An 18,726-nucleotide genomic window follows, 5' to 3' on the forward strand; every position below is an offset into this window, starting at 1 on the left:
TGAACAAACTAATGAATCCACAAAAAAATACGTGTTTGATACTTTCTGACGACGTTATTGGCACTTAAGGCTCACATTATGATGAAACAAACTATTAATTTATACGATTTGTTTTTTCCGCCCTACACGATAGCTAAATAAACACCTTATTATGCGGTACGTTGCTTTAGGGAGGGCGGGGATAGCATCTGTCCCCGCAATAAAAACAGCATCTCCCCAGTATTATAACTTCCGTTCAACGTGCTCCTAACCAGATTTGTATTTGAGGAATTGAGATTGAACGATTGTTTTTGTTGTCTCCAATAACGTTTTTGTTAGATGAAGATTCGTTAAATATTTCAAACCATATTTTTACCCAAATTTTCTTGCATAGCCATCTTGTTTTGCAATGAAAGAATGACTTGATGTTACAGGAATTATTTGTAACAATGTGTATGATTTAAATACTACAAGGTTGTTGGTGGGCCTTGCAACAATATTTTCCGAAAACAGTACTTCGAACCTAGAACAGCCTCAGTCCAGCCGTACCTAGCTAGTGCTGTAATCTGTGTCATGGATACTTCATTGACGCGACCACAATGGCAGAATGTCCTCTTCTGTAGACATTCCCCCACCAAAGTCTACTGATGTATGTTTACAGGATGCAGCATACCTGGAGCCGTGTCAGACTGACAGAGGTCAACCCGCACCTAGTGTGTGTCCTCTGTCATGGATACTTCATTGACGCGACCACAATGGCAGAATGTCCTCTTCTGTAGACATTCCCCCACTAATGTCTTCTGATGTATGTTTACAGGATGCAGCATACCTGGAGCCGTGTCAGACTGACAGAGGTCAACCCGCACCTAGTGTGTGTCCTCTGTCATGGATACTTCATTGACGCGACCACAATGGCCGAATGTCCTCTTCTGTAGACATTCCTCCACTAATGTCTGGTGTATGTTTACAGGATGCAGCATACCTGGAGCCGTGTCAGACTGACAGAGGTCAACCCGCACCTAGTGTGTGTCCTCTGTCATGGATACTTCATTGACGCGACCACAATGGCTGAATGTCCTCTTCTGTAGACATTCCTCCACTAATGTCTTCTGGTGTATGTTTACAGGATGCAGCATACCTGGAGTTGTGTCAGACTGACAGAGGTCAACCCGCACCTAGTGTGTGTCCTCTGTCATGGATACTTCATTGACGCGACCACAATGGCTGAATGTTCTCTTCTGTAGACATTCCTCCACTAATGTCTTCTGGTGTATGTTTACAGGATGCAGCATACCTGGAGCCGTGTCAGACTGACAGAGGTCAACCCGCACCTAGTGTGTGTCCTCTGTCATGGATACTTCATTGACGCGACCACAATGGCTGAATGTTCTCTTCTGTAGACATTCCTCCACTAATGTCTTCTGATGTATGTTTACAGGATGCAGCATACCTGGAGCCGTGTCAGACTGACAGAGGTCAACCCGCACCTAGTGTGTGTCCTCTGTCATGGATACTTCATTGACGCGACCACAATGGCTGAATGTTCTCTTCTGTAGACATTCCTCCACTAATGTCTTCTGATGTATGTTTACAGGATGCAGCATACCTGGAGTCGTGTCAGACTGACAGAGGTCAACCCGCACCTAGTGTGTGTCCTCTGTCATGGATACTTCATTGACGCGACCACAATGGCTGAATGTTCTCTTCTGTAGACATTCCTCCACTAATGTCTTCTGATGTATGTTTACAGGATGCAGCATACCTGGAGTTGTGTCAGACTGACAGAGGTCAACCCGCACCTAGTGTGTGTCCTCTGTCATGGATACTTCATTGACGCGACCACAATGGCTGAATGTTCTCTTCTGTAGACATTCCTCCACTAATGTCTTCTGATGTATGTTTACAGGATGCAGCATACCTGGAGCCGTGTCAGACTGACAGAGGTCAACCCGCACCTAGTGTGTGTCCTCTGTCATGGATACTTCATTGACGCGACCACAATGGCTGAATGTTCTCTTCTGTAGACATTCCTCCACTAATGTCTTCTGGTGTATGTTTACAGGATGCAGCATACCTGGAGCCGTGTCAGACTGACAGAGGTCAACCCGCACCTAGTGTGTGTCCTCTGTCATGGATACTTCATTGACGCGACCACAATGGCTGAATGTTCTCTTCTGTAGACATTCCTCCACTAATGTCTTCTGATGTATGTTTACAGGATGCAGCATACCTGGAGCCGTGTCAGACTGACAGAGGTCAACCCGCACCTAGTGTGTGTCCTCTGTCATGGATACTTCATTGACGCGACCACAATGGCTGAATGTTCTCTTCTGTAGACATTCCTCCACTAATGTCTTCTGATGTATGTTTACAGGATGCAGCATACCTGGAGCCGTGTCAGACTGACAGAGGTCAACCCGCACCTAGTGTGTGTCCTCTGTCATGGATACTTCATTGACGCGACCACAATGGCTGAATGTTCTCTTCTGTAGACATTCCTCCACTAATGTCTTCTGATGTATGTTTACAGGATGCAGCATACCTGGAGTCGTGTCAGACTGACAGAGGTCAACCCGCACCTAGTGTGTGTCCTCTGTCATGGATACTTCATTGACGCGACCACAATGGCTGAATGTTCTCTTCTGTAGACATTCCTCCACTAATGTCTTCTGATGTATGTTTACAGGATGCAGCATACCTGGAGTTGTGTCAGACTGACAGAGGTCAACCCGCACCTAGTGTGTGTCCTCTGTCATGGATACTTCATTGACGCGACCACAATGGCTGAATGTTCTCTTCTGTAGACATTCCTCCACTAATGTCTTCTGATGTATGTTTACAGGATGCAGCATACCTGGAGCCGTGTCAGACTGACAGAGGTCAACCCGCACCTAGTGTGTGTCCTCTGTCATGGATACTTCATTGACGCGACCACAATGGCTGAATGTTCTCTTCTGTAGACATTCCTCCACTAATGTCTTCTGATGTATGTTTACAGGATGCAGCATACCTGGAGTTGTGTCAGACTGACAGAGGTCAACCCGCACCTAGTGTGTGTCCTCTGTCATGGATACTTCATTGACGCGACCACAATGGCTGAATGTTCTCTTCTGTAGACATTCCTCCACTAATATCTTCTGATGTATGTTTACAGGATGCAGCATACCTGGAGCCGTGTCAGACTGACAGAGGTCAACCCGCACCTAGTGTGTGTCCTCTGTCATGGATACTTTATTGACGCGACCACAATGGCCGAATGTCCTCACTCATGTAAGTAAATCACTTCTTTCAAAACTAAGTCCGTAGTGTTTTTAGTCGAATACTAGTGAAATACTTATGTTCTCCAGTCATGCTTTTGAAAAATAAAATGAATCTTTTTTGAAACCACATTCTGATGCAATAATATACAGTGGATAAAAATGTATGTGCTCGGACAAAATGCCTAGATAGTGAATTTCACATATCACTCTCCAGCACGTGGTTAATATATATCTTTTAACATATTTTTTAGGTTTACTTTAAACGCCAACTGAGAGAGGACGCCTCTGCCGTATTTTACGGCCAAATATAAATTATGGTTAAAATGTAAAATATAAATAAAATTAACAATAGATGGTTTATTTAGCATTGTTACAAGATAAGCCAATCTGTTTCTTTATCCATTATTATTGTTAATTAAAGTCCCAAGGATAAAGTGCAACTGGACCTAATATGGATGTACAACAGCATCATGAAATACCCTGATGAAGTGTACAGTATGTCTTTTCCGCCAGAATACAGTACCAAATAGGGAACCTCGAATGTTCCTATCACTAGGAATGGTTAGGCCTAGTCTCTCCATTTCACTGTACCCCTCTACTATCCACTACCGCTTCCCCTCCCTCAATTGAAGGAAGTAGCACCAGCCTTGCCTTCTGCGCCTCCGCTGCGCAACGTGTTGGAATGCGTTGCGCTGCGCCTCCTGAATCGTGTGCCATGCTTGCGCTTGTGCGTGTGTGCGCGTGCCGCTACAACTCTCTAATTATCCATCACTGTCGTATAATTGGTTTTAAATTTTACCATGACCTGTTTATTTGCTCTTGTATAATTTGTAGTCCCCAGTTTTGTCTGTTTACTGTTTTTTGTGGTTGTGTTTGTTTTTTCCCTAAATTAAGCGTTAACATTCTTTTTCGAAAGATCCAAGTTATTTTAGCAAATTTCCCTATAGGGAAGTAGCTATTACCGTAGGTGGCACGATAAGACATAGACCCGGGACCGATTTACTTTTTCATTTTGATGTCTCCAGAGGGCAAAAACACCATTCGTTCAAATTTATATATATACGTCCGTGAACGCGATAACTTAAGTAATTTTTGTCCGATTTTGATGAAATTTGGTTTAAAGGTGTAAAGCTGGATAAACTTGAATGAGTTCGCGAACCAGCATGATCGGACCATAGGAACGGGGATTTACGGGGGGTTTTTATGGGGTAAAAATTGGCTTTTCTCACTTTTGACCCTCAAAACACAAAATTTCCCAATTTCTCTTTAGACCCCATTAAAGAGCTAAAAAAAAATATATTTTAGTATATAAAAGTATTTTTTTCGATTATTGGTAACGGAGAAAATTTACAAAGTTGTAAATTTAAAATTCCCATGTTATTCTTATGGAGAATATTGTAAAATGTTGCAGTTTGCTTGTTTATGGATTTATTTTGACCAAACTTGGCAAATTTATTTATGTTATACTAAGCTATCAATATCTTACTAAAAAACACACATTATTAGTTTTATTGTACTGTAGCAGCAAACCTAGGTACTCTTTAAAGGGCTGTACCGAAACTGCCACGACGTTTTATGATCATAATCCATACCGAAACTGCCACGCCAATTAGTGAGGATTATAAGGGTGTTTTTGAGAATGCTAGAAACACTGAAACTGCCACGGCGGATTCCTCAGGAAGGGGAGGTTGGTTTGGCAACGTGCAGGGAGAAACGGGAATGAGAATATCCCTCACTCATCACAGTGACGATTTTGAAACACAACACTTTACTTTGCTCATAACTTAGTTAAATGCTTTTCATGTCGCTACTTAAAAGAGGCCATACTAACTTTGTACTTATTTAAATCAAGTATCAATAGAAAATCCATTTAACTACCGATGAAGTCAGAAATAATTAAATAATATTGTTCTAAAGGATTAAGATTGCAATTGAATGTAAAATGTTTCTTACTAAATGTATTATATGAATGCTCTTAACCCGTTATAGTGAATTACTGGCGTTAAAGAACTCGATAAACACATATTTTATCATTAGATTTGAAGTTTTCAGTTTATAAATATAACAAGGTGTAGGTAGGCATCGTCAAAATTGCACAAGAAGAAACATAATCTAATGCAAATAATAGCACAACAGGATACGTGTCCTGAAGTACAAATAAAACACAATTGTGATAAATATGTTGATCATATTTGGCGAATTTATTGATTTCATCCTATACTATTAATATTTTGCAAAAAAAAAAACACTTAACCTCGCCGTAGCAGTAAACTCTATGTATTTGTTAAATCTAATGTTATTTAAATGGGGAATAAATATGTCTTGTTTATGGACAATAAGAATCTAATCAAACAAATTGAAATTCACTTAGTGTGCAGGTTTGCTGCTGGCTGCGGTGGAGGTAATGTATTTAGAAATGGGCTGGGAATACCGTGAAAGGGTCGCCGGATTTCTACCCCCGGATATTTACCCCCATGAAAAAACGCCTACGTCACTTTGACGTCACATGTATGGGGGTAGATTTCCGGCCGCGAACTTTTAGGATGGATAAATTATTGTATATTCAATCAACTCGCATTTCACGGTTTACTTAACAGTTGTAATTAATCAAAATGCTAATAAACCTGACACCGGAACTTTACCCCCGGAAATCTACCCCCAGACATCCACCCCCGGACATCTACCCCCGGACATTTACCCCCAGACATCTACCCCCGGAAATCTACCCCCAGACATCTACCCCCGGATATCTACCCCCGGACATCTACCCCCGGACATTTACCCCCAGACATCTACCCCCGGATATCCACCCCCGGAAATCTACCCCCAGAAATGTACCCCCAGTGGTCAAATCATAAATGTCCGACCCCGGAATTATTTATTTGCGACCCCCAGAAATCTACCCCCCGTGCTACACTACGTATCGGTCAATATTCATTGTTGTAGTTGATTTTAGTAATTGGTTTATAAAAATAATCAATGGCTCTTCGTTTAATAATTACTCTCTAATATCTAGTATTAAGCATGTGATATGTCGTTGTCTTGTTTAATGTCATCTATCTTCCCAATTAATTAAGCTGTTACTGATTTAGGTGTAATTTTTAAGCTTTAAGATTCAGTGCAACGCAAATGGTAATTGAAAAGGATATTTTGATAAAGGGCTCCAAAAGTGTAACCCATAAGCATTTGATTTATTTTCAGACAGTGATTTAAATTGTTAACCAATTTTCACATACATTCATAGCTAACGGCACATGCACGAGCGCAGATCGTGAAATTTAAAACATATCACTGAAGGAGGTTATTTTCTGATTACTAGTGGTAAAAATGCAATAAAATGTTGATAAAAAGCCTGCCACAGGTAGATTAATGAATTAATAATTTTTTCATTATCAATTACCTCCTAGTAATAAGTAGTAATTACCTCCTATGTCGTAGACACTATCCGGAGTTTTACATTGGCTAAAAAGTCTAGTTGTTTACACATATAAATAATCGTAAAAAATAAAACATAAACATATTTTATGATTGGTTCTGGTTGTCAGTGCTGGTTGTGAAATAACGGAGAATAATGTAAAAGCATAAAATTGGATATTTCGGGATAGGGAAGGTATTTTTACCTCATGGTTCTTTTGGTTTTACAAATTTATTTTAATGAAATTGGAGTTTAGTATGAACATTGCTTAAAATTATTTATTTTTGTCATTTTTACGTTTCATACATTAAAGAAGCCAAAACAAGTCTTTATCTCAATTTCTGTCTTGTCTGTCAAGGCCCAGAAGGCATTTTACGTGGCCTTCTTCTCAAAAACTAGAGCATCGATCGTGATTCGATTTAAATAGCCTTTTTGGATTCGGTGGATTGACACGAGTAACTTAAGCCATTAAAATATGGCCTAACTACTTTTGAATTAAAATAAATTTGGTTCAAACCCCCAATTTTTTGAATTTTTGTCAAGTTTAGTCTACTCCTAATGTTTACCAGTAATTAATGAAATACTAATAATTTGTTTGGAGAATACGACATCAATGAAATACCGAACAGCTGTGAAAGATGAAAAGCTGGATAAAGATGATTTTTTTCTAGCTGTCACTGGAAATTTGTTATTACATTTAGTTTACAAATACTGCAAACCATTTCCGATCATGTTTTGTCATAAAATCCAAAACCAAGTAAGATTAAAAACGTTGTGACTCACGTAAATAAACGGATCAAATAAATCGTAAGTGCAATAATATGTATTTAGTGTACATGTTGCTCGAATTCGAGCAATTGCAAAGTATTAAAGGAGTTATTTCAAAATGAATAACAATGAATATTTACAATGAGTTTAAATGAGTCAACTCAAAGATTACCGGTGTGTAACTAAAACCATGTTTATCTTCGTTATTGATAAACCTAAAGCATTCATCCGGCTGGTTTTCTCCTTCTCAAAATGCCTCGCTGTACAGGCAACACAGGTTATTGATAGAGGGCCAATTGAGAACGAAAAGTCGTTTTGGGGTAGTGTTCCATCTCTTGTTTACAGATGCAGACGATCTCTTCTGGTTTTCAACCTGACTTAAAAATGGAACTGATTAGTAATCTGCTCACATTTCACCTTTAAAACTGTAACTGTATAGTGTGAAAGTTGGTCAACCATTGGAAGCACCTTCTAGGAATAAATCAAAGGCTTAGGGGTCAACCTTTTGAAGCCCTAATCAAAATATCCTTTTTAATTGCCATTTTGCTCTGCGCAAGATCTTAAGCTTTAAAATGACACCTCAATCGTAACAATCGGCGAAGAAGGTCGGGTGAAAAAAGGACTGTTACAGCTTATTGAATTAGGAAGATAGATAATGTTAAACAAGACAATGACATATCGCATGCTTAATACTGGATATTACAAGACAATGCTTAACCGAAGAGCCGTTGATTTCCGGGGGTAGATGTCCGGGGGTAGATGTCCGGGGGTAGATGTCTGGGGGTAGATGTCCTGGGGTAGATATCTGGGGGTAGATTTCCGGGGGTAGATATCCGGGGGTAGATATCCGGGGGTAAATGTCTGGGGGTAGATATCCGGGGGTAGATTTCCGTGCTATGGCAAATCACTTTATAATCAAACAATTACATGTTGATTATTTAATAATATATTGGGGGTAAATTTCCAGTCGCGGGCTATTTCTCGACCGTGTATAGGCCCCGCCCCTCGTGACGTCAAAATGACGTAGGCGTTTTTTCATGGGGGTAAATATCCGGGGGTAGAAATCCGCTACCCCCCGTGAAAACATGCTTTTCAGCAATGAGTTGGAAATACTGCGCGCACTGCGTTCCAATTGTCTTAGGAATTGGCGTTGAAGTTAGAGATCCTTTGTGATGACTAGAATACACAGAATTGAGTTCGAGTCTGTCCAGATTTTGTTTAGTACGAAATACAAATAAAATACAAGACTAGGCCAAGAAATATACAGATACAATTATACTTGTATACATAAGGCGAATAATGTGTAGGTTTACATTAATAATACCAGAAAAACTTCAAAATTGATAAGTATACATTTTAGATACGGTTAATAAAAAATAAATCCTAATAGCCTAGGCTACTTGTAGTGATAATTCAGGGTCACCTAATTCTGCCAACCTAGCAACCGGGAATAGCACGTGAATTTTAAGAATCAGGAAAAAGTCCATGAGTTGTAATTGAATTTAGTAAGACACCGGGAAATAAAAATGGTCAAATATTTGCCGTAAAATCCACCCGAAAACACAAAGCTTACACGTTTTGCGTAATCGAAAAACGCCATTGCGAGAAACTACTGTAGAAATGACCACGAATATTGGCGCAATATCGATAAATCATCACACACTAAGCCGCAAGTGCAAGATGATCGTTAATTTTTCGTCGATCGCGAAAAATAGTTACGGGTGTTAAAATAATCGCTGGAGATGAATGCGAATGTTGCCGCAATTGTGAAATCATCACCGGTCATCATCATTGCTGTCGTAGTTTACCATCACAGTTATTTCTACGTTTGATCGCTAGAAATTATCACGGATTTGGCCACGATCGTAACATACGATCACGGATGTTCGTTTAAGTTTCTTACGCCGATTCTTTATTTTTAGGCGTTTCCGTGATCGCAAGTAATAATCTCGGTCGTTTCTATGATCACAGAAAATTGTCACGGATGTTACGCCTGGTGGGAAATCAACACGAATTTGTTTCCCATTTTCTCATGTTTAATTAGAATGAAATGAGACTCGGTGTATGTTTTTGCATATTTATTTAGTAATATACCTCAATTATAAATTTCGTTTATTCACATATACAGGGCTGGGCAAAAGTATGGACATCACCAGTTAACTTTTTAACGGGTTACGCCAAGAAAACAAAACTCTGTACACGTCTCTATATCACGCAAGTGAACTTTTTGTTGTATTCAAATTTTGTTCTTAAACCAAAAATGGGTTATTTTGGTGGCCCCATCGAGTGACACCTCATATTAATAGGCCATTAGTCGAAGAAATATATATCGAAGAAAGAATATCGACAAAAGCTAGAGGTATCTATCTAAACTCAACCCACTACAACAGTGACTGAAGAATGGTACGCGTTAAAATCGTTTCAGTTACTGTTACTCGTTGTTATATATATAATATGTGAAGTATTTTGCTCGACATCCTCCCCGATTTTTCTCTACCAAAACCACTTATTAACACCACACTTTGTATAACAAAACGGTAGCCGTCTACTAACAACGCCGCGCCCTTTCTCTTCGTTTCAAATATCTTATCCTCCATCGAAAGACTATCAACTAAGTATAACTAACACACCAACACCCTTACTACTAACTCTCTGAAGGATGGCACAAAACTGTTGAGAAATACGGAATTTGAAAAATATTACATGAGTCAAGCTAATAGGAGGGCATTCCACTGAGATTCCACGTGAACGCCCCTCTGCAGACCATGGAGGTTGGTACAGTATTTGTAGTTCTGCAACCTAGCGTCTTGGGCGAATAAAACTATTTTTGAATATTACAGTTTTACAGTATTATATTAGTATTTGATCACCTCTCGTGTAATTAAAAGCGTCGAACAGATCATATAAAATGCAGTGTTATAAAAGTGGTAAATGAAACATAAAACTTGTTTCTTAGTGGTAAATAATTATTCATTAAAGCAAATATATTCTCAAGAGACGGAATAAATACTTATAAAGTAAATACTCTAACAGTCGCAACACTAAAAACTTAAATTAACGTAAAATAACTCCTATACGAAAGGGCAAATCAATCACTTATTTTTCCAATCAACGTATTATTGTGAAAGAAAAGGTTAGGACAGAAATGGGAATTTTGAGTCTCCCGTTTCTCCCCGTCTATCTGGGGAATCCGCCGTGGCAGTTTCAGTGTTCCTAGCCCTCTCAAAAACACCCTTATAAAGGTGCATTGTCCCTGAAGCGACTCTTGCGATAGTAGCTGAGCGACAGTAGCTCAGCGATAGTAGCTCAGCGATAGTAGCTAACCATGTCATTGTCCCAGAAGCGATTGTTCTAGAGCGATTCTGTTCATTGTTTGCTGACTTTCGAGTGAATTGGTGCTACTGTATAAGTGCCATGACACCAGCTAATTTTAAAACGTTTTTATTAGCTCACTTTCTTGTCCGGTACAAACTTTGCAATCAATAACTAACTTCCCGACGAGCTAGAGAATTGAAACTTTAAAAATAGCTCACAAATGGACGACAATGCAATATTATATCATTTAATTTTCATATTTCCCTTGGGCTAAGCCCCATGGACTTCCAAATTTTTCACGTTTAAATTTTAGAAGAAGAATGTAGGCTTAAATATATCAATTGAAGTCAGCTGTAAATATTAAAATCAGCTCAAAGGAAAGATAAAACATATGATTACATAAAACATGTGATATGATAAGTGTCGGTTATGTATTAACAGGCCATGTAAAATAGATTTAACATATTTACACATTAAAGACTAAAAAGTATAAAATAATTATAAATAAAAGTAATTTAAAAAAATACTGTTTAAACGCACTAAAAAGTAAAAATAATTTATAAATATGTGGAGAGAATAAATACTTGTAAGATTTAAAACGAAAAACGTGGGGCGCATGCAATGGATAATAATAGTTCAATAGGTGAAGATAATCGTAAAACTAGTATGCGCCCCACGTTTTTCTTTAAATCTTCAAGTATTTATTCAATACATTTTCTGTACTTTATAGTGCGTTAAAAAACGTTGCATTTTGAAAAAGTTTTTTTTATATTTATAATTTATAATAGTAGTGATTTAATATTATGTACATATCTCATATCTTCTTCAGGGGTAAAAAGCAGTTTTGTATTCTTTGAAGACATTACGACCAAAACCCGTCCACACCTACAAATCGCTCAGCGACTGCGACTCTGACTCCCCTCAGAGCAGACCCGCTACAGTCGTTGTGTTCAGCCGCTAGCCGCTCCAGTCGCAGTCGCGTCAAGGACAATGGTCCCATTTAAAACGACGCTAACCAGTGCTCAGCTACTATCGCTGAGCTACTATCGCTCAGCTACTATCGCAAGAGTCGCTTCAGGGACAATGCACCTTAATCCTCACTAATTGCCGTGGCAGTTTCAGTATGGAGCATGATCGTAAAACGTCGTGGCAGTTTCGGTGTCCCCCTTTAAAGCTAATGTTATTTAAATATATTTAATTTAAAAACAATTCAGACAAATGGAAATTCGCTTAGTCGGCAGGTTTGCTGCGGCGGGGGTATTTTTAATGTGAAAAGCAATTACTTTTCGGCAATACATTACTTTTTGAAAGTTTTAGTTTACTGTTTTTGTAGACCCTTAAGTTTAAGGGGAACCGTGGATCTACAAAATCTATTAAGTTACCGTTGGTTTTATGGATCAACAATTAAATGTCTATAGATGTTAATGGATTAACAATTAATGGATTAGGTTAGTCTAAATTGAATCTCAACAGTCACTTATGCCCTCTGGTGGTAACATTTATCAAGGATTTTGTATTATACAACAAAACTGTATATAATCTAATCATGCAACAAGTACCAACAATAATTTGTGTCTGATGATAACACAGGGTAATACTAATGTTAATGATTTCTATTGATAAATATGTATAACTAAGTATTATAATGAATGTATATGACAAATGAGCCTACAACTAAGGTGATACCGTGTGCTCCCGCTATCTCCGCGTCCCGCCACCTCCGAACCGAAATCTGTCCCGCCACCTCCGAATTCTTGAGTGACCCTTATAATCACGTCACTGCCTGCGTTGGTAGCTGTCATTGCATCCACGGCTGCGAAGTCCCGTGGATAGAAGATTTAATGATAATTTAAACCGTGGGTTAGGTTAGGTTAAGTTAGGTTGGGTTAGGTTAGGTTGGGTTAGGTTAGGTTATGTTAGGTTAGGTTATGTTAGGTTAGGTTAGGTTAGGACGGAAAGTCTTAACGCTAGTAGTAACCGAGGATTATAGGGTCACTCTGAAATTCGGAGGTAGCGGTACACGGAGGTGGCGGGACGTGGAGATAGCGGGAGGTAACCGGTGATACACATTGTGGGACAGGGCCATTAGACATTTACAACGCCATTAGACTGTCATCACGTGACGTCACCGTTAGTTAATGACGTATTTAATGGTTACTTGACAACTCTTCCATCCCTTAAACACCGCCTCGCCTCAACCCTTCCAGACAATACACTGTTGTGATTAATGGAGTTGAGATTGGGGATTAATTGAGTTACAACAGCGTTTAGCCGTTACTGGGTTGTTATACATCGATAGTAGTTACATGCGCATGGAGAATTGTACAAACGATGGCTAAAACGTTTTAGAAAATATCATAACCTATTTTTATATTGGGGAATTGACATGTTTGTTAAAGGATTAAATTGATCCTAATTACGTGAGATGAAGTTATCATAACTTTCTCATTGTAATGCATTTTTCAGGTAGTTATTTGACACATTGTTTGAACGAAGGAACGTCAAGTAAATGGTAGAACGAGGTAGTTATTGCTTATCAGGGTATTCTCATGCTTCAGGCATCATGTTTAACTCTGTCCCAACAATAATTGTTGGGACAGAGATAAACATTTATTAATTATTAATAAACCCCTTCCGCCGAATTACCCCAAAATCGTTAAAAACTAGGTTGAAAATGTGATTGGAGTTAAAGGTCCTAAACGTGTCTGCAATTTTAAGATTTATTTGTGTTTTTACGCCACTGACATTGTTTTGTAAGGACTGGTCCAAGCTCGGTTCTTGTTACTATAACAACTTTTCGCTGGAAAATGATTAATTTATAATCAAATGACAAATATCTGGACCCAGAAGTCACATCACTTGAGACCTAATCAGCAACCTTCACATTTTAAGTCGGAGCACTACAACAACTCGACCAGGACAATATTCATACGGATCCCTCTAGATTAGAGTTAAGGCATTACAATGTATTTTAAATATCGTGGGGCTGACCACAGTATAGAGCTGTGTAGTTGGGTTTGGGTTATGAGAATGGGTAGAGCCTTTCCCTACACAACACAGTTGCACGGAGTCGCGCCGGGTCCGATAATGTATTCCCCCCACCACACTAGTGCCGGTTTCCGGTTCCGGGGAGGAACAGGTGCTACGGCTCCTGGAATCCTGCATCCTGCTGCTCCTGTTTGTGGTGACGTCAGCAGCTGCCAGTCCTGTCGTGGATGTATATGTATACAAACATTATTGTAGGAAACATTGTGCTCTTAGAAACCTGTAGTCGGCCGATCACTTGCTTATCAGCCTGAGAAAGCTCATGATAACAAGACAGTAGATGCTCAAAACCATACCCAGACATTGACCATTGGCTGTTTAACATGGTCCTAGCTGAAATAAAAAGGCCGGGCCATTTATTTATTATTATATCTATTATAGCCATATTGGAACCTTAACCAGTACGTAGCTCATTGCTGTCGTAGTTGAATTATTAAATTGTTGTAGAACTAATCTCACTAAAAACCATGCAATTGAATTTTTTGTGGTATATAATTGGGGCACGGTTGGTTTAGCAGTCTTTTAGCCCAGGCCTTGTACTGGGTTCCAGTGTTTCTCATCACAATTTAACCGCTATTTAAGTACTCAGTAGTCTCTTTTATCTAGAAGTAATCCTATCTTTAAAACTATTAGGTTCGATTCAAATGCGAAATAGATTTCTCTGTTTTGGATGATTTCCTCCACTAATAGTAATTTAATAACTAAGATATTAATATTATAAATAACATTTCAAGTTATTCAACATTAACAAATCGAATTTAAATTTAAGATGATGGTTTCACCAAGGTTAAATCAGCTCGAAAAAAATATGCATGGTACGGTATTTTTACGATACGTTTAAAACAATAGTTATTTGTGTAACTAGTGGTGAAAGTGGCACTTTGCTGCACACGAGAGCAATGTTTACGCACGAGCCGCAGGCGAGTGCGGAATGATCTCGAGTGCAGCAAAGGCCTTTTTCACTCGTGTTACACATTATATTTTTCCTACAGTCACTATAAAGTATATAAATAATTAATTAGTCTTTCAAACACTATACAACACGTTTTTAGGTTCAGCTGGCAACACAAATGGTGCCCTAGAGAAGTAGTACCCGCGGTCCGTATCACTCCGCTATTTTTCCTCGGCAAGAAATGTGCTCCGTGTTTTGAGAATATAGTTCCGTATGTTTTTGTAATTTGAAGTGGTTTCCGCGCCTAAAAAAAATGCTTTAAAGGTATTTTCTTGTTTATTAAGATCGTAGGAATGTTTTAAAAACGTTTAAAAGAAAAGTCCAGAAAGTTCAGAAATACCGAAACTATAAACACGAAATGACAGGTTAAATCGTAGTTATAATAGTCAATCAGCTGCTCATAGTATTATTATCTTTAAGTGTTGCCAACCTATTTCCAAGCGTACACGGATTACGTGCATAATAGAACCACGCTGTTTTGTGTTGTTTCGTTGGAATCCTGATGTGCGGCAAAGTATAAACCGTACGGCAAAGTATAAACCGTACGGCAAAGTATAAATATGCAGCAATTAGTAGCTTTCTGTACTATAAACAGTACAAGGAAGCCAACTTTGTCGGGTGACTGTAGGAAAAATCATTTTGCAATTTTAGACAATTAATATGTACAACTGATATAAATCCTATTCTCAAAAACAAGCACGTGTACGGAAAAACTTGTATTTTCCCTCAAGGATTTTTATTTATTATGGGGTATTTGGCCACGAGAAATCGATTGGAGTTGGTCACAAGGTTGGGTAAAGTCCAGTTTCCGACCTACAGCCGTAGACAGTACCAGTGTTATCGTCAATACCTTTTTGTAGCTGCAGTTAATAAAAACCACTGATACAGGTAGTTTTTATTGCAATCTATGTAGCCTATTTATAAAGGTGTATTGAAATGTTTTCTTCGAATCATCCTAAATGTATTCACATTGGTTACGATACATAATAAATTTAATTAATTTTGCTAAATAGCTTGTCTAATGAATTTAATATTTTGTAAAATCCGAGCAAAGCTCGGTCTCCTGGTACTATTTATAATAAAACTAAGATAATTGGCTAAGTTAAAAAATACTCCAGGATTAACCTTATCGGGCCAATGAGGAAGGTTTCACCTCACTAAAATAAAAACTCCTCTCAATCCCAGCATTATATTCGACCACAAAACTCTGTTGTATTCATCACAATGCAGACAATATTGAGTGGCTGGCCACAATGGCCGAGCTGCCGAACTCTGAATGAGAGCTCAGCTTCAATTGATCGCAGCTTCGCCTGCAGCGTCGTCGAGGCTCATTTACTAATGATAGGGAAAATTAAAACAGGGACGGAGGTGCGAAGTCGCCCGACGCCGCCATAATTACCCAGAATGCCTCGTTTGTTATCAATTTGGCGGGAGATTACACGCGGGAAATGAGTGGGGGGAGGGGAGTAGCGACTCGAGAAATTGTCACCGAATGGACGAGGGATTGATTACTTAGTTTAAAATGAAGCAAAAAAATATGTTTTCAGGTTTTTGTTAGTAAATAGTGTTCCTAAAAAAGTTATTTGGATTTTTGTTATGCTAAAACAATTACACACGTTCGCATCAACGAACAACTACATTACTTGGAACCCATATTGGAACTACAATTATTTACACTTATAAAACAATACAAGTTACAACAGTACTTTCAATATGTAGGATAGTATTTTTGTACAAAAATGTTACCGTTTTAAAATTTTAGTAAAACTCTGTTTGATAATTTATTGGAATTTCCACTGCGTTTGATCGAGTCTTATAGGCCGACCACTTAGAAAAGAACCCGCGCGCTAATGTTAATAGCATTAGCGCGCGGGTTCTTTTCTAAGTGGTCGACCTATAACAAAATATCACAAATCTCAATGTACTAAGATTGTCGTTGCGCCAATTACAGTACAATGAAGGCATGGTAATTATTGATATCATTTATCTATCTACAGCATTTTCTTTGAACAAATACATACGAGTACTTAGTGGTTAATATAAAAATGTATAACTTTTTAGTATTCAAATGGGTAATATAGGCCTACCTACAATAAATTGTCTTCGCTGAATTTTCTTATTTTGTCGTATTTGTAGTGAATTAGGCCTTGTATATTCTCACAAATACACATAAAGCTAGTTTCGTCTAAGAAACCTACATTTTTTTAGTTTCTAGGTTGGTGGTAAATAAAAGCTCATAGTAGGATCCGAACAATCATATCACAACTTGTCACATACAGCTTCAAATCTGGCGTTTGACGGGATTCGAACTCGCGTCTCTAGAACTGTCGAGCATACACTACAACTAACAAATAAATCATAGTACAGTACTAGGAATTTTAAGTAAAATGTGTTGTACCATTGTCTATTAGTCTACGGATCTAAGGATTAATAGTCAATGGTTCTATGCCTACATTATTTAACAAACTAGGCCTAGCTAACACAAAATCAAATTTCTATTACAATATACCACAAGCATTTCGTAAGTTTTAAAACGTTTCGGAAGGACCATATAATGCGGCTACTCAGTAAAGATTCATTTTATCGCCCCCGATTTTTCTCCGGAATCGAATTATTTTCTCGTTCCGCTCGTTTAACTCAATTCCGCAGTTCCCCATCCAATACATTACCAAGGATGCCACCTGCCCTCTCCTGGCTATTTACATTTTAACAGAATCACTTATCTCTGGCGGTTCTTCTTGTCGATGCATATTTAAATTGTCTTACTATTTATGTGAACACGAGATCTCCTATTGGGTTACTATTTAACCCATTGACTTAAAAATACCTCTCGTTCTTTTGTAAGGTAATGTATTAAAGTAACAATAAATGAATGGCATTGATGCAGTGAAGAAGGGAATGAGCTGTTCAAGGCTAACCTGACTAAAATTCCTGCAATAACTGTTACTAAAGCTACCCAAGTAATTTTACTGTATATCACAGCCATAACAATATGCCTAGTTGAGTTCCGTCCTCATTTTGAACAAAGTAGTCTGCAGAAACATCGTCACTTCAACTTTCTAATCTAAGCTACTCCTACTTCAACTTAGTTAAAAGACTAACCTACATGGTAAAGTTAAAGATCAATCAAAAGCCATACAGTATAATGTTTTAAGTACATAAGTAGGGGATATAACGAATTGAATAGAAATTGGAACGTTATTTGTTGCCATGAAGGTTTTATACTTTTCCTGTATTTGCTTTCTTGAATACGTGTTATTCACTAAGGTATATTTTTAGACGAGGTACCTATGTTATACGGATTAAAATAAATTCACAAACCAATCCATAGATGAAATGGGACTTAACTTAGCTAAAAGTTTTATCACCAAAATATTAATTTCCCTTTTAACGGGTAAACAACGTTCTACGATCAAAAATAAAATCTTAAATTTATCTAACCTAAAGCGGAAGAAGATCAAATTTGCAGAAAAAAATCAAAGTTAAAAATCCTTCACCAAAACAGTTTTCCCTGTTAAACATAAACAAATGCATTCATCTAGAGGTTGGATCTCGAGTCATCAGTTATCACGGGAAGGGAGTAGACAGGAGCATTATTTTGGCGGGAGCGCTCTATGTTTGGCGGGAGGGGTGCAGACAGTCGGACCGTCACAATCCACTCAGCTGATCTATTATTCACCCCCTCCCCCCCTCCCCCCCGGCTAGACTGCGGGTTTATCCCATTGCGTCGTCCCAACCATCGCCTTACCATGTCTAAGGACCTGCGAAATAGCGGGAGCCCCCGAGGGATTTGTAAAGGGATTTTTATTAGGTTTGTTTGCGGGTGAGGCTTATTGAGTTGTTTGTGTAATCCTGTTTTAGAGACTTTTTTAGGTTGTTTGAAGGTTTTTTTTGGATATTTTCCACCAGTAATTGTTGAAGAAGTCTTTCGACGTTTGAAAATCTGGAATATTTCTAGGCAAGAAAAAACAGTTTCTTATAATATACCGTTG

At 38.4% G+C, this 18,726-nt stretch overlaps 1 protein-coding gene across 1 annotated transcript in view; it reads left to right on the forward strand.

The window, feature by feature from the left end:
* The first annotated feature begins 742 nt into the window (after window positions 1–742).
* The window catches only part of LOC128989409 (mucin-5AC-like), a 55,866-nt gene continuing 37,882 nt past the window's right edge, over window positions 743–18,726 (forward strand). Inside the window, exons 1-7 of the mRNA XM_054411299.1 lie at window positions 743–850; window positions 950–1,003; window positions 1,418–1,471; window positions 1,730–1,783; window positions 2,198–2,251; window positions 2,666–2,730; window positions 3,134–3,249. Of these exons, the coding sequence (XP_054267274.1) occupies window positions 743–850; window positions 950–1,003; window positions 1,418–1,471; window positions 1,730–1,783; window positions 2,198–2,251; window positions 2,666–2,730; window positions 3,134–3,249 (505 nt within the window). The remainder of the gene's footprint in view (window positions 851–949; window positions 1,004–1,417; window positions 1,472–1,729; window positions 1,784–2,197; window positions 2,252–2,665; window positions 2,731–3,133; window positions 3,250–18,726) is intronic.

The sequence above is a fragment of the Macrosteles quadrilineatus genome, unplaced genomic scaffold, assembly GCF_028750875.1.
Source record: "Macrosteles quadrilineatus isolate MER2022 unplaced genomic scaffold, UCM_ALF_1.0 Scaffold_3__2_contigs__length_128488019, whole genome shotgun sequence".
NCBI lineage: Eukaryota > Metazoa > Arthropoda > Insecta > Hemiptera > Cicadellidae > Macrosteles > Macrosteles quadrilineatus.